At 33.6% G+C, this 16,510-nt stretch overlaps 1 protein-coding gene across 1 annotated transcript; it reads right to left on the bottom strand.

Moving 5' to 3' along the window:
• Nucleotides 1-865: 865 nt before the first annotated feature.
• Nucleotides 866-12,307, bottom strand: LOC138306420 (uncharacterized). The gene is made up of 11 exons (XM_069246868.1): nt 12,205-12,307; nt 11,006-11,061; nt 8,891-8,979; nt 7,441-7,512; nt 7,010-7,163; nt 6,678-6,766; nt 6,118-6,192; nt 5,468-5,579; nt 3,599-3,717; nt 1,685-1,841; nt 866-960 (listed from the first exon to the last, which is right to left on the bottom strand). Exons 2-11 carry the CDS (start codon nt 11,040-11,042, stop codon nt 938-940), a joined length of 927 nt encoding a protein of 308 aa, XP_069102969.1. The 5' UTR covers nt 11,043-11,061; nt 12,205-12,307; the 3' UTR covers nt 866-937.
• Nucleotides 12,308-16,510: the final 4,203 nt, after the last annotated feature.

Here is a 16,510-nt window from a genome sequence, read left to right on the forward strand (position 1 = left end):
GATGAGTATGCCTATTTATCACTTCCTACTCAGTTTTTAGGTTCTTGAAAATAACTTAGATGATAAAAACTGTAGATGTTGTGTTATTTGTAAATATTTACATTTAATTGTCACTTCTACTATATAAACTAACGAAGTCAAAGTGAAGTATATGTGGGCATAACTGACACCCAAAACGTGACCATTAAGACGTCACAAATGTTGACGTGGTGACGTCAACTGATCATCGTCAAAATGACTGTTCCATCTTGTGGAATAAATCGTCGTTGATATACGGTTTTCCTGGTCTAGCTTAAACAATGTTAACGCAGAGACCTCAAAATGAGTTGATAATGTAAATATAAACTTTCTTCCTTTAACATCTATGGTCTATATATATGTCAAAGCTTTGCAGACAATCATCTCGTAATGCGCTAGTGCGCATTATGAATATTGTCTGAAAAGCTCTGGCAAATATATAGACCATAGATGCCATAGAAAAATAGTTTAATGCTTAAATGTTAGCATGCAAAACAATCCATTTCATGTCCATGACAGAGCCAGAAAGATCTTGATATGTATGGTTTTTTTAAAATTGATATCCGTTAAAAACAAGCGCTTCTTGTACATGCTACAGACATTAGTTAACATAATGGCATGGTAATTTGGTGACAGAAATATCCACCGAACCCTCTAGAGTTGTTGAACTGAAATTACATTTGTTTTTTTTACATTTAACATATTTTGCCAAGATTTACAAAACACACATCAATTACGTAGTCACAAATGACAGTTAATGACAGTAGTCATGACAGTTAATGACAGTAGTCATGACTCAGGGAATTTAACCCTTAACATGATTTAAATGTAACAAAAAACAAGCAACTTTTTGTTGACCAAACATTGTCTTTATTACAAGAACAAATTAGAGAACAATTCAAAAATCCATGCGTATTCATCACCCGCTTCCTGCTGGTAGAGCTGTCAAAGAGCAACATGAAACATCCTTGATTAATTTATGTAAATTTAATACAGCGACGTTGTCAATGATATCATCCTATTTAAAGTAGATTTTCCTTCCAGCTTGTATGTCACTGATAATAATACCGTTACATGCACTTATTATGTATTTGCATGTTATAGAGTAATCTACGCATGTGTGTAGGTATCGAATGTGACGGCACGTGTTCATGAGCTTAACGTCATCGGAGAAAATGACGTGATTTTTGCTCAAGTAATGATGATGTCACAATAAATACCTACCCACAAGGGAACATGTAACTCTGTAATATGCAAAGACGGAATGATGTATGCACGTTATTAAATTCACAATTTGATATACTGTAAAATTCTTTATCTTCTCATATCATATTTTCAGAGTAATTTTATTTGATGAGTCAATACGGGATCGTTCAACAAGACCACTGGATCGCGAATTCACGAATATGTTGAATGACTCGAAGATTTAAAATGCTGCAATGCGAAGATAAGGTGGTGTGCTGTATTCCAATCGAAACTTCGTTCAATAACACAGTTTAGTTACCAACACAAATTTATTGTAATATCTACATTGTGTATTACTGTTATACTTGTGTAGCAATGTTGATAACGTGCATTATTGCAAAACGTGCATATTCTGTTTGTTTTTTTGAAATGCGACTTATTCGAAGAGACGTCTGCCTTTGAATTATAAAATACTACTTACACGATGAGACTACTGCCTTGGCGACAGACACGCCGATCTTGTTTTTGGCAGTACATGTCCAGATTCCGAGTGCAGCAGACGTCACACGGATTTGAACCCTGGTCCCACCGTTCATGATACGAGCGGTGGAGGGTATCACAGTGGATGATGTGGTTGCCTAAACATACAATATATTATGGTCAGCAGACATGATAAAAATACTACAGCATAACAGGTAACACACACAAATGGATCACAGACTTTCTCTCACAGAGTACCCAAACAGTAGTATGAGGGAAAACAATCAAATAAATACTTCAGGAGTCTCTCAGGGAACACGTTTGGGCCCCATTCTGTTTCTCATATACATTAACGATTTTCATCAATACATGCAGCACAGCACACTAAGATTATTCGCAGACGACAGTATTATATAAAAAAACAAAGACGACAAAATAAAACTACAGAAAGATTTGGACAATGGGAAACAGACTGGCTAATGAAATTTCACCCAGATAAATGCAACATCATCAGTGTTACACCAAAACGCAACAAAATACATTACAACTACACACTCCACAATCACACACTCGAGCAGGTTAACTCAAGTAAACATTTAGGACTAACACTACAAAAAAATACCTAAAATGGGACATGCACATAACTAATATCACCGCAAACGCACACAGATCACTAGGGTTTTTAAAGCGCAACTTGAAAATCGATTCACCACATATAAAAGCACACGCATACACAGCACAAGTCCGACTCAAACTAGAATACTGCTCTTCCATATGGGATCCCCACAACATACACCAAATTCAACAGATAGAAAATACACAACACAGAGCAGCAAGATAGCTCACAGCAAATAGCACGAGACCAGTTCAGTTACAAACATGATACATCAACTCAACTGGCCAACATTACAGACACGACGGCTACACACAAGATTAATACTTTTCTGCAAAATAATACACAATATAGTTGCCATCGAATACCAGAACATACTAATACTAGTAGACCACAGAACCAGACACTCCAATCCACACTCCTTCAGACAAATCTCTGCTACAAAGGACACATACAAATATTCATTTTCTCGCAAACAATAACACAATGGAATCTCCTCCTTGTAGCAGCAGTATGCACTACACTCGAGGACTTCAAGGCACATATTTCCAACGTAGGCCTTGAAGCCCTCACGCAATAGTAAGTTTAATCCCTGTACACCCTTGCACCCCTACAGATCACCATGACGTAATCGTCATTTTTGACGGCGTTCATGTAAACCGAAAAAGAAATCATTGCTAGCTTTTGTTTAAGTTATTTGTAAGCAAACACTTGTCTATAACAATAAGTTGGACATTGTTAAATCGAAATAATTGTGTGGACGTACTCTATCAAACGTGTGACCCATTACAGCAATTAGTTTCATCTAAATATATTCTGTCTTTACATATTTCAGAGCTACCTCCCTTGCGCGTGGGTATCCATTGTAACGTCATTATATTGTGAGCGAAATTCACGACGTTTTCTATAAAAAGTATTACGTAATGCTCGCAAACACATAACGTCCTAATCAATACGTACCCGTAAGGACAGACAACACCGTAATATGCAAATTCTTAATATCATAGCTGTTATAATAACCTTTTTGTTTAATATGCAGAACTTCCTGATATAATAGACTTGGAAGAATTCTTATCTCTGATAACTGAGGACAAGAGATGCATGATGATAATTATGCTACAAAATAGATCAGTAACAATAACCTAAAACTATTGATCAAGCTCTGGTTTAGATGATGGAGGAAGGCCAGAGTACCCGGAGAAAACCCACCGGCTAGCGGTCAGTACCTAGCCACGATGGGATTCGAACTTGCGAATTTAACCACTGGGCACTCGTAATAACAAAAACAATCGTCGTACTTACCGAATCAAAGGTCCAGGTAATAGTAGCATTAGATTTGGGGTCAACCTCGCAATGTAGAGTTATGACGTCACCGTCCAAGACTTTTCTGTCGTTTGGCTTCCGAGTGAAAGATGGAATCACTAAGAAGTAAAAGAAAAACGACTTCAGGAACAAGCAGAAAGAAAAAAAAAGTCTATAGAAATTTGTTTACTTAACCAAGGTTAATTGAGATTTGTAATTTATTTGATTTGTTTTGTTTTTTTAATTATGCATTTGCATATTGCAGAGATTTCTATGTTCGCAGCTATGAAAACATTGTGACGAGCTTTATTATTATTTATCATAATATAATTTTAGAAAAAAATACTTATTCTAAATTAACATCTGATCTCAACAGCAAATAGGTTTGTTTAATGACACACATCTAACTATGAAGCCAAGTACAATTTACCAGGAAAACATATCAAAGGCCAGGTGTTATTGTATATTAACATATCTAATGTGTTATGTGTTACATTGACAATTATCTGCTGCCAATGAGATTACAATACCGATCCTTATTACATGTAAAATTACTTTTTTCAGAGGACAACATCCATTTAGGGGTTATGATCTGGTAAACTTTTGAAATTGCCAATCATATTGCTGCCTAAGAATTTCGTAAGTGAATTTCAGGGGACGAAATAGCTTAAACAAACAGTCAAAAAGATACATAGTCTTCTCGCCCAAAGGGCATAACAAAGCTAAATGCATATGTACACTCGGGCGAACTAGCAATTGATATAGCAAGGTATGCAAAATGCATTTGATCTGAAGTACAGGGCCCGGCACCATAAAACTATTCTCAGGCAGATTTTTTTACGTTTTAAGTATATGATTTTCCATAGGTTTGAGTAAAAAATTAGTCTGAGAAAGTTTTATGGTGCCGGACCCAGGTGTTATAAAGATCATCCAAACATGACCCCCTATGAGATGTTGTCAGATCCTGTATTGAATAGTGGTTGTTAAAATCTGTATTTTAATCAGATTGACCTGTTGCACTCTAAAAAGCAAATTCGGTTGAATTAACAAGCGGAACTATGCTATCTTGCCTTATTTTGGGTGTGTCATAGACAGTCAAATTAACAAACTGTTCGGAAATCATTTTATGCCGCTTACTGTAAACTAGTTATTTTTCGCGTGTATTTAAAAATCGAGGGCGGGAGATGATATAGGTACAGAAAACCATGTGATTCCAAATCCCAAAATCAAATCTCCGTCAAAGAAAAATATTGTTTAAATCTTGAAAATACACTCTTATGAAAAAAACAGACCCTTTTAACCACTCCGTTTAAGAGAGGATCTGACAACATCTCATAAGGGGTCACATTTTGGTGAGCTAAATATCACGTGTACACCATGTCAAATGTATTGCCTACACCAAGCTACATCAATTCAAAACGACATTTCGTCCCAGTTTACCTAAATATCAATTCAGTGTGTTTATTGGGCAAGACGACTACTACTTATCATAGCATAACGACATATGAGATATTGTCTAGTCATTTATTCCGAATTTGCATATTACAAAGTTATCTGCACTTGCGGGTAGGTATTGGTGGTGACGTCATGAGTTTGCGAGCGTAACGTCATACGTTTCGGAGAAAACGACGTGAATTGCGCTCACAAAATAATGATGTAACAATCGATACCTACCCACAAGGGAGCTAACTCTGTAATATGCAAAGACGGAATAAGCGAACGGGAGAAATAATAAAAAACAAAAGTAGTTTAATATTTTTCGCGTCGACTTATTTACGCAAATTCAGTTACATTTTGCGTAAAAATATCAATTTGAAAGTAAATGGTTTACAGTGTATGATTCAAACTATTAATAATGCACAATTGTACCTATTGTTGGTATTCCACAAAGCGCCATGTTACAGAAACTATTGTTACAGCAGTGCGTACAGTATGTCCCGTCTTCCGTAGAGAGGGAGTTCTTTTCAAACACGGTACAAACCTAAGGGTAGAAGAGGATAGAGGAGATACATGTGGTATGTACATAGATTTATCTAGAACATTGTCAGTTTTCATAGCTTTGACCATAGTGTTACAGCAGCGCGTACAGTACGCTCCCTCTGCCGAAAAAGAACGTTTTCTGCAAACACGGCACAAACATAACACGAATAAAAAGGAGAGATACATGTACAACGTACATAGACATTAGAAAAATAAACATTGAAAACATTGTGAATTTCATAACTTTGATCATATAGCGAACAAATTATTTCAGGGAATACGAATATCTGCTTTTTGGTGTTTTTTGTCGACCCGCTAGTTTTATGATGACCAAGCTCGTGAAAATTATCATGGTGTGCATTCAAATGATTAAATTCACTTGTCAGTGTGATGGGATAAGATTCTATATTTCATGTAGGATCTGACGTGCACTTGTTAGAGCATACGTAAGTTGTATTCGTCTACGATATTATATACCTTAATAAAATTAATGATAGCGTTTCTGTGTATATGTTTAACCAATATTCTTTTCAGATTACCCGTTTTTCCTCGCATCCCATGCTGAACCGCATCTCAGAATTAGCGTCAAGGTCGATTTTTCTTGTATAGCAAATCTGAAAAAAATTAAAGTGTCTTAATTAGACACATATATACACGATTAAACATCACTTATTGTTTAAATAAATAGTATCGTTTATGTTATGTCGGCGGTGAGTTTAAAAAATGTCTTAATTAGACACATATATACATGATTAAACATCAGTTATTAATTAAAAGAATGACATCTTTTATGCTTCTCCGGCGGTGAGGCATTTAAAGTACGAGCAAAAAAAAATCTGATTACAGTATTGGATGATATGTATCACGATTTACTAGACGACGTATGTATGTATCGTATGCAAACACGAGTTAATAATTAACGATTCCCTATCATATTGCAATATAAAATGATCACACAAGGTTTTCGTTATAACGGCAAATCTATGGTTATTATCGTAACGAATAGTAGTAATAATGATGGAAAATCTTGTTTCAAATACATGTTACAACTAAGGATATCTCATCAGGTTTTATAACATAAAAACAAATGGCGACTTACCTTGTCCTCATAGCAAGCTCTGAGTTCGGAACATTCATTTGGATGCATGACGTCATCACAATGGAAACACTTCAAAGCCTGGTCGTTTCCTAAAGAAAAAACAAATATTGTGTTTATGAGGTTTTTCTCTCCAAGAAAAATAAACTACAAACATGACCCAATTACTTTTTTTTCAAAATATGAATTATTCATTAATATATGTACCCTCCAACACAATCAGCATTTCTTCCGTAATTCTTCCTGTCTCGCTGTTGTTTCTGAACGTTTCAAGTTATGTATTGTAATAACAACTTTCTGACCATTGAAAATGTCCGTTACAATCGCTATCTTACCTGTAGCACACAAGTTGGCATTACATCCACATGCTGTCGTGTTTTTCTCGGTGCAACCCATTGCCTCAGAGTCACAACATTTCAAACAATTTACCAGATCTCGTTTCTTCCTACCATTACCACCAGCGAAATTAACATCGATAATGCTGCAAACCTATGAATAATCACCAATATAACATAATATAAGTAGTATACCACATATAGCGAGTACGAGTATCGAAATAACAATCAACGATAGCAAAACGTATAAACAGTGAAAGATATAGAGTTTACCAAAAAAATAGCGGGTAATTAAAGAGTAAAAACAAAAAGGTTTGTCAAATATATATATTTTTATGAAGTGACAAAAACATTATTCAGCCAAAGATTTTTAGAGATTTCTGTCAAATTAAGGCTGCAGGTTGAAGTGTAAAATGTAATGATATACTTACGGCATTGTCCATGCATCCGGATTCGAATAGTAGATTACCCGAAGGACCAGTGTACCTTTTTGTATAACATCTCTACAAAATTGAGTGTATACATTGTTTTTAAAATAATCTTGCAAACTAATTTATCACATATCAAATACATTCAATGAAATGTATATAAACATTTAATAGAAGGAATAAATTGCAAAACAAAATTACTCTACAGCATTTTTTTCGGATAATTTTCTTGTTAAAATTTCTTCATTTTGTAACATGCAATTGGAACATAACAAAGAAGTGCATTTACGTTGATGCAAAGAACTGTGTATTTTTAGGTCCCTTTTAGCCCCAAAAACTTTCAAATTTTAAACCTTAACATTAAGTATTAAATTGTTGAATTTCAAATTTCGACTGCACCATTGATCCAATAGGCGTAATAGCTGTGTATCATTGCAGTTACAAAACTACCATCCTAATGCATACATTATGATTATGTAGATTTGTGTTCTATCTTAGACTGTTTACTATACCTTCAATCTAGTAACAATACAGCGCGTCATTGAACAGACTTCATATATCACATTATAAAGATGTATCATAAGTGCTATATAATAAAAGGAAATATTAAGTTGATTCAAGATTGTGCACTATTGCTTCTTAGACAAAAACATATCATTTTCAATCAATTCAAATGCTTGATTTATGCATATTTTGGATGGTTATCATTAACAACTAAAGCTGTAAAATGAACATCCTTTCTGTTTCATGACCAGACATTTATTTCACCTTGAACATGTTATTAACCGATACAGGCAGATAGGGAACCAATCGTGATTATCAGGCAGTACCGAACACTTTTTAACATTTAATTATTTTTCAATTCTTTTCTAATTGTTTCATCTATCTATCTTTGGATTTATTTAGTTATTTTACATTCTCCTTGGCCAGTGCAGTTCATCATATGTTTTTCATTCCATGACAAATAAAGTGATAAATGTCCCAATTTCTCGAAAGAAAAGTACAGACTTCCGTCTCGTTATGAAACTTATTTGAAAAAAACCCACTTAAGTCAGTTTTTGACAGTTTCGAGAAATCGCGTTAATCACACAATGATTTTAGCTTGTCAATCATTAATCTTACATGTGCTTGTTCCCTAGAAGTTTTTTACAGTGATATGTCCGTCATTGATTGCCGATATATTGTGATTGTGACGTCATCAGTTTTGCCTGCATGATATGACATAACGTTCACAACAACATAATGTCAGAATCACGAACAACCTCAAAACCATGCGATATATGACAATACAGTGGATCCTTGATACCCCGAACGCTAATAATTTGGATAATTAACAATTAGGGCGGAAAATCAATGAACATACAATGTATTTGATGATTTACCAAGTAATGGCAAACTGAAAAGTCCGAACTGGCAGCCCGGACGGTTTAGACTTTGGACACTGCTATACTACCTGATGGGATCCACAGATCACCGTCTCTCCACAGTCCGACTGGGACGGCACACCGTTACAGTTATAACACAACTGAGTACACTCAGCAACTAAAACAGAAAACACAATGGGTAATTTATATCACTTTCTATTTCGTAAATGACTTTAAAGGCACACATAACTTACGAATGATACTTTTTATCTATCAAATCAGAGTCAGGATAATTAGTACAGCGTACGTCTCTCTTTACACTTTTACTATCACTAAAAAGTTTGAGCTACGTATTTTACTTAAGAATAAAGTATTTAACATGAATAGTTGTATCCCGAACCAATCCATGGGATTAAGCCCTTAATTATATGGCTGTGTGCTTTGCTTGCTTCTGATTGGCTGAAACTACACTTTCCCGCCTTGATACAACACGACATCCACCAGAAAATCGAACTATGTATTGTGACGTCATTCCAGGTTGATATAAGATTCCAAAACCCCCAGATCGTACCAAAGTATAGAAATCTTGCAATGTAAAATGACGTCACGATCACTTCACAAGTTGATTTAAGATTCCAATGGACCTAGGTCATACCCAAATATAGCGTAAAGGGAATTTCCGTGACGTCAAAAATCTATTGTGACGTCATTATTCAGCGACATGTAACGGAGATTATATGAAGCAGATTTACTGGAATCAACATGACCCTGGGTCAAGTTTCATGAACACTCATTAAATCAAAGAATCCCTTAACCAAAAAGTCTCCATAGGATAGTATTACAGAATTGAAGGAAGGCTCCTTAGTTTACGACGTTTTCCTAAATTCTATAATGCTTTTCTATGGAAAAAATAGTTAAGAAATTCCTTAAAGTAAAGGAATGTTGAATAAACTGGGCCCTGCACTTATATGTGTGTACATTTTTGTCAGATTTTTAAAAAAACAAGTAAAATGTATAACGTGGTGTTTTCTCTATTTTATTTGTGTCATCGGTCGTCTCGGGTGATATCAATTCCTCGAGTTGATAAATCAACGTACAAAATGTATCACCTGAAAACAGGTCGATATTTGTATAATAATGAATGGGTACTGATTGCGCAGACAACTAAATAGTTTTATTGCATGTATATGTATTTATGTATCAATTGAACATATAAATAAGATTTAACATTACGTATTGTCCAATTGTCAATTAAATTATGTATTAATTAGACATATAGACATGTATGATAAAGTTTAACACAATGTATTGTCCAAATAGTTAATACCTTAAACCATCTTTCTTTCCTGGCCACTGATTTTCGTGATGATAAGCATTAACGGATTGAAACATTGCATTGAAATCCATATCAATATGATAAACCAGATATTCATAAGTGGAGATTCATTTTCGCGGATTTACTTTGGTCGCAAAGCTCGAGAAAGTAAATCGCACGCGAAAAAAAGTTTGTCTATAGTACATGTATTACCAAATCTCACCCATAAAAGTACTGGTTGCTTGACATTATCATAAAAAACCTAATGCTAAAGAAACTTAATTTTAAATAAGGATGATTTACGCATACTTTGTGGATCTGTTCAACATAAGTTTTCTTGTTCTCCATAGTTAATGAAGTCGCATCACACAGGTCGTATAGAGAGAAAAAAACACTGCATTATACTGTTGTTTTTATGCCTTATAAATCAACAGAAACAACTGTGTTCCCGAGGTGTTGGGACCAACCCTATAAACGGCTACGGGAAGCACCTCAACGGGTTGGTCCCAACACTTCGGGAACAGAGTTTTGACTGTTAACTGATATGCCATGAAACAACAGTATAATGTAGTATTGCTGAACTGCAATCTTAAACGGATCATTTCTTCTGACAAGATTTTTTTTTCGTCGAAAGAATATTTGAGTCTGGCGCGCCGATGTTTATGATTCAAGAATTAGTTATGACGTTAACAATTAAACGCATGCAAAAGCGCCTAACCGGTTAACTACTGACTGGTCAATAATATTTGAGGATTTGTATATTTGTAACGATTTTCAAGCAATATCATGTGAAAGCAGTCAACATTACTTTATTTACATTTGTGCAGAGACTCAAGTTACAATTTAACTTATTAACGAAAATTAACGAACAAAACACAAATGCACTTACTTGTAACTAGCAGAGTTAAGGTCAACAAGTCCCTCATCTTAACACAACAGCTTTACCTGAAACCAGACGGAGAAAGCGAACCTGATACATAAAACTGCACCATTGAACGCTTGTTCATACAATTTTGCTTGTCAAAATGAATACCATTTTTCATTGTGTTAGTTTAAGAACAACATATTATGAATTTCATTGCAATATATGTTCAGATTATAATACATTGTATAAATGCTCAATTATTTTTTGGTGATTTATTTTTTTAGTTTTCATTTGGAATAACGTTTCATGTTTTTTACATTTGAAATTTATACAATTATAATTTAATTTAATATGTTACACCCATTTCTATTTGTTAGATCATTGAGGTTAAGTATATGACGTCATACATACAGAACGTTTTCGCGGAAAATTTTAAAAGCGACACATTCATTGGCCTAACTGAACTATTAGATAAGATATCAATGCGCCTCAACTCAATTTATTCTATTGTAAAATAAAGGAAAAACATGGATATTTATTAATCATTAGTATCAGAATGAGTTATCTGAATTAAATCATAAGCATTATAATAATGCTTAATTACATTCCAAAATAACAACCGATAGACACTTAAACCAAAACAGAATGACCATCAAAGAAGGTGGAGACCATGTGATTTGTACCGATTGGTTGTACGGAAAGGGCGCAAAAAAACATCTGGATCGATATTTCCACCTCCAACAGCTAAGGTTAACATTTTTTCATTATAACTCATTACCATTTATCTGTTGGTACACATATAGCTGTCCCAGATTTTAACAGTTTTGGGAAAACATGATAATTATAATCTGCATCACACGTATACATGTTTACAAATATGAAGGTGTTTTTAGCTATACATTACAAGATTGACAATTGACGATATTTTTCTGTGGAACCTATCACTTATTCGCTACCATGTCAGAGGACGGCAAATATAATCGGACGCAAATATTAGAAAGTAACAAATTATAAAAAAGTTTAACCATATATTGCTTTCTGTTTGGCAAGGGTTTACATAAGTGACAGGCATCTAAAATATCCTAACAAAAACTACCACTTGTCTATACAGACCATTTTATTGGTCAGTTGGATGGTCTTATTGACAGAGTTTACTGTATTTTTACAAATCAGACAAGGTTACGGTAAAGCATCATTGTCAAGTTTATAATAAGTTTACTTACCTTTGGTATGGAAAACCTTGTATCACCAACCTTAAAGGTCAATACGTGTAACCAATTATCGTGATATTTGAAAGCCTTATCTGACACCGTTACGCCAGAGATCATGGGAAAAATATTGTAGCCAAACGGCTGTGTTACATATGAGGTCCTTCACACTTGCGAGAGTGCGATCCATATACATGCGTCTTTATCGAAATACACATATGTACAGATGTGTCTCTCGTACTTTTGTGAGTTATCTTCTTGCACACATGTGCAGCTATGGGGCAATATATGAATGTGCAGTTATATATGTGGACCTTCATACAAATTCGTTTTGTTTGGTCAATACATATGATGTGCGTGATCAATGCAGTGAAAATATTCATACGAACATGTAATGCTCTTTGGGTCTTTTACTTTTGAGTTGTCATACACATACATGTGCATTTTTATTTTCACTGCAGCCTTCCTATGTAACTTTACCAAGCGCTGTTGGCATTAATTAATTTACGAACTGTCATCCGCTTATTACAACGTCATCATAATTGTGACGTCACAATTGTCGTGTCAGCGATCATGTAAGATGGTTGTTCAAATGGCTGTTTGGTCTTAAGATTATAAGACTCCTTCATATGTATGCATAGAGGGTAGAGGTATTCCACGGAGAGGTTATAAAATGTGATAAAACCCGAGGTTTGCAAAGGGCTTCACCACATTTTGTGACATTTTGTGAGTTTGGTTTGGAGTTTAGCCCTCGTCCCTGTTAGGAGGGTTTTTATTCTGTCAATTGGCCGATACAGACTGAAATGACAGCTTCAGGGTAATGGGACAACTCATGTTTTGATTGTTATGCAGACGCTTGATGTCTCTAGATACACAAGCCTTCAAATGGCCGTGAACCCGAACGGGGAGTTGTTATATTTTCCCCTGCTAGATTGTATTCGTGACATCATGATAATTCATGAATGATTCATGAACTTTCAAGAATATTAGCAGATCTTGAAAATATGGTTCATGACAAAAAGTTCAGGAATATTCATAAAATGACTCTCATGAACTATTCATTATATTTTATGAATCCATGAAACATTAATGATTCTCCAATGTGTCAAGAATTATCCATGACGTTTTATGCATGACTTATATTCATTAAAATTCTTCAAAATTAATGAAAATATGACATTCATTTTTATGAATTTTAATGAATATGAGTTATGCATAAAACTTCATGAATGATTCTTGAAATGCTATTTCATTCATTTTGATAATTTTTAATGAATGTCCACTGAAGTCACCTGACTTGTCATATGATCGAATAAGTCACGACTTCTATATATATTTCCCACCAAAACAATAACAATCCAAAATGGCAGCTGTATCTGCTGGCATGTGGAAGGGGATCGAAACATTATTCATCTTAAAATGGAAGTTTTGGCATATAAATGAACGGATTATTCAATTCCTGGATTTCTTTAAAAACAAATGAACAGTAAGTTTTGATTTAACTGAAGTTCTTTTTCAATGAAATTGTTGCACACTGATATTGCAATAGTGATTATGCATAAATATATGTTTGTGAAATTTTGTCAAATGTCATTATAATATGTTTTGTATTAATATATGGATTATACCTATTGTCATAAGAATTTGGTTCATCAAATATTGAATTGATTCCAATAGAATTGTTATTGGTTTGATAGCAATTTTCAATTCTGGACCCCCAGTAGAGTTCATGAAATTTAGATGCCGCAAACTCCATATTGCATTCATTAAACTTCATGAACACTGCTCAAGTTCATGAACAATCATGAATTGTTCCTGTTCGTGAAGATTCATGAATATTCATGAATTATTTGTGTTAGTTACAGTTCATGAATAACTCATGAATTATCATGAATAAACATTCATGATCATACATGACGGTTTAAATTCATGAATAATCTTTTTAATTATTCATGAACTTTTTATGAATTTTTATGAATGGGTTTGTTCATGAATGTTCACGATTTCATGAATAAAAGAGTTTCATGAACGTTCATGATTTCATGCATGAAAGGATTCATGAATGTTCATGAAATATTTTTCTAAATTATTCATGAAGTTTTAAATTCATGAATTGCATGAAAATATTCATGAATAATTGAAGAATATTAATGAATTATATTCATGAATTATTCATGAATTATTCTTGAATGTTCATGAATTATGCATGCATAAAAGGCAGCTAACCAATACCTGCAAATATGTTGCAATCGGTGGAGCATCTTTAAATTTATTTCGTTATTTCGCCCTAGTGATCACTCTCCATTGATACGAGTAAAGGATTCTGGGTAAATGGATCCAACAGGGCGACCTTTTTTAAGAAAAGTGTAGCATTTTGAGATTTTATTAACTCTTTAACATACTTTACGGACATTGAACGCAATATAAGCTTTATTCAGATGTTTTTTTCCATAAAAATGATTAATTTTCTGTGGTCTGCTCAAGATCATGGACTTACTAATATCATACAAAGTATTTTGTCTATTTTGTAATGTTTCTGTCAAAAGCATTTTAATTTACTTTTACATGTATGTCTTTATCGTAAACATTTTTTTTAATTTAAATATCTTTATCATAACCATATTTATTTTTTTATGTCTTTCTTGTCATAGATATTTTGTTTTATTACTCTTTGTGTCTTTCAATTAAAATAATTTTGTTTTTATGTCTTTCAGTCAAAATAGTTAGTTTTATTTGTATGTCTATGTTATGAGAATTTTGCTTTATTATAATAGCCTTTGTCATTGAAAATTTATTTAACTTATGTCGTTCAGTCAAAAGCATTTTGCTTTACTTTTTTATGCTATTTTCATCAACAATGTGCTTTGCTTTTTATCCTTTTGTCATAAACTTTTGTTTTCCTTTTACTGTTTTTAGTTATTAACATTTTGTTTTGCTTTTATGTCTATCAACAAATATAACTTTACTTTTTATACCTTTGTCATGAGCATTTTGTTTTATCTTCATGTCTTAAGCATTTTCTTTTACTTTTCATCAGTAATCTTGTTATGTTATGGTCATCATCATTTTGTTTTACGTTTTATGTCGTTAAGTCAAAAAAAAAAGTTTTATGTTCTATATCTTTATCATAAGTATTTGTCTTTATTTTTATCCCTTTATCATTAACAATTTATTGAACTTTTTCATGTAGTTCAGTCAAACGTATTTTAGTTTGCCTGTAGTATAATGCTATCCTATTGTTGCTATGTCTTTTATATGTAGCACATTATTGTTTTCAATGTCAATTATCCTGTCAAAGTAAAATTGCTGAGTGAACTTGCGACCCTAATTTTGGTCCTATTCATACTGCAAATGGTACTAAATATCTTCTCATTATGTGTAATGAAAATATATTCAGTAAAATTTTCAGCAAGAATAGGACCATACTTCGGGTCGCCAATTCACTACTAGTAGGCAATTTTACTTTGACAGGATAATTTACTATGAAAAAATAATGTGTTTTGTTTGTCAAAATCATGTTTCTTATACACTGTATATATTAAATGTCCCCATCCCGTGGTCATTTCACACAAATACATTTTGCTGTGAACATATGCAGGATGTATAATTAATATATCGTTAACATAATCCTCCATCTTTGCATATTACCCTTGCGGGAAGGTACCCATTGTGACGTCATACTTTGTCAGTTAAAACGTCGTTTTCACTGAAAATTGACGTTATGGATGCAGTCAGATGACGTTGTAATTAATACCTATTCACAACGGCATATGACGATATCACTCTTGAAAGACTTTTATTAAATTGGAAATTATTTTGGACGCCATCACTTGACGTCATGAAAAGATGGCAACCTTCGCTAGATTTTTGCAACATTTTTTTTCGATTTTAAAAATGTGCGTTGTTATACAGTGAACTGCGTTCAAGCGTCCGGATTAGACTCCTCCCTCAAATGTTGTAACATTCTGTAACGACAGTCAATGAAATCTCTGGGAAGTTACCTCGATTGGTTAGACTCCATGTAGTGTAGCGCAAACAATGTTGACTTCAAAGAAATCTACTGATTTGATTTGGTCACACCTTTGTACCAAATATTTGTTAGCATACACTTGGAGATAAAAGGTTTCAAACATGTTTTTTTTTTTAATTCAATAGTACCATATAACCATCGAAAGACAACAACACTATATCTTGATAGCTTCGTAAAACCTTTCCCTGGAACATACACGGTTGTAGCTGTATATATAAGCTCAAAAAATATATTTGTTTAGGGTTACATTGGCAAAAAAATAGGGTCGGTAGGTAGCGATTTTTTAATTTT

This window comes from Argopecten irradians, chromosome 13 (genome assembly GCF_041381155.1).
Source record: "Argopecten irradians isolate NY chromosome 13, Ai_NY, whole genome shotgun sequence".
In the NCBI taxonomy this organism is placed as follows: Eukaryota; Metazoa; Mollusca; class Bivalvia; order Pectinida; family Pectinidae; genus Argopecten; species Argopecten irradians.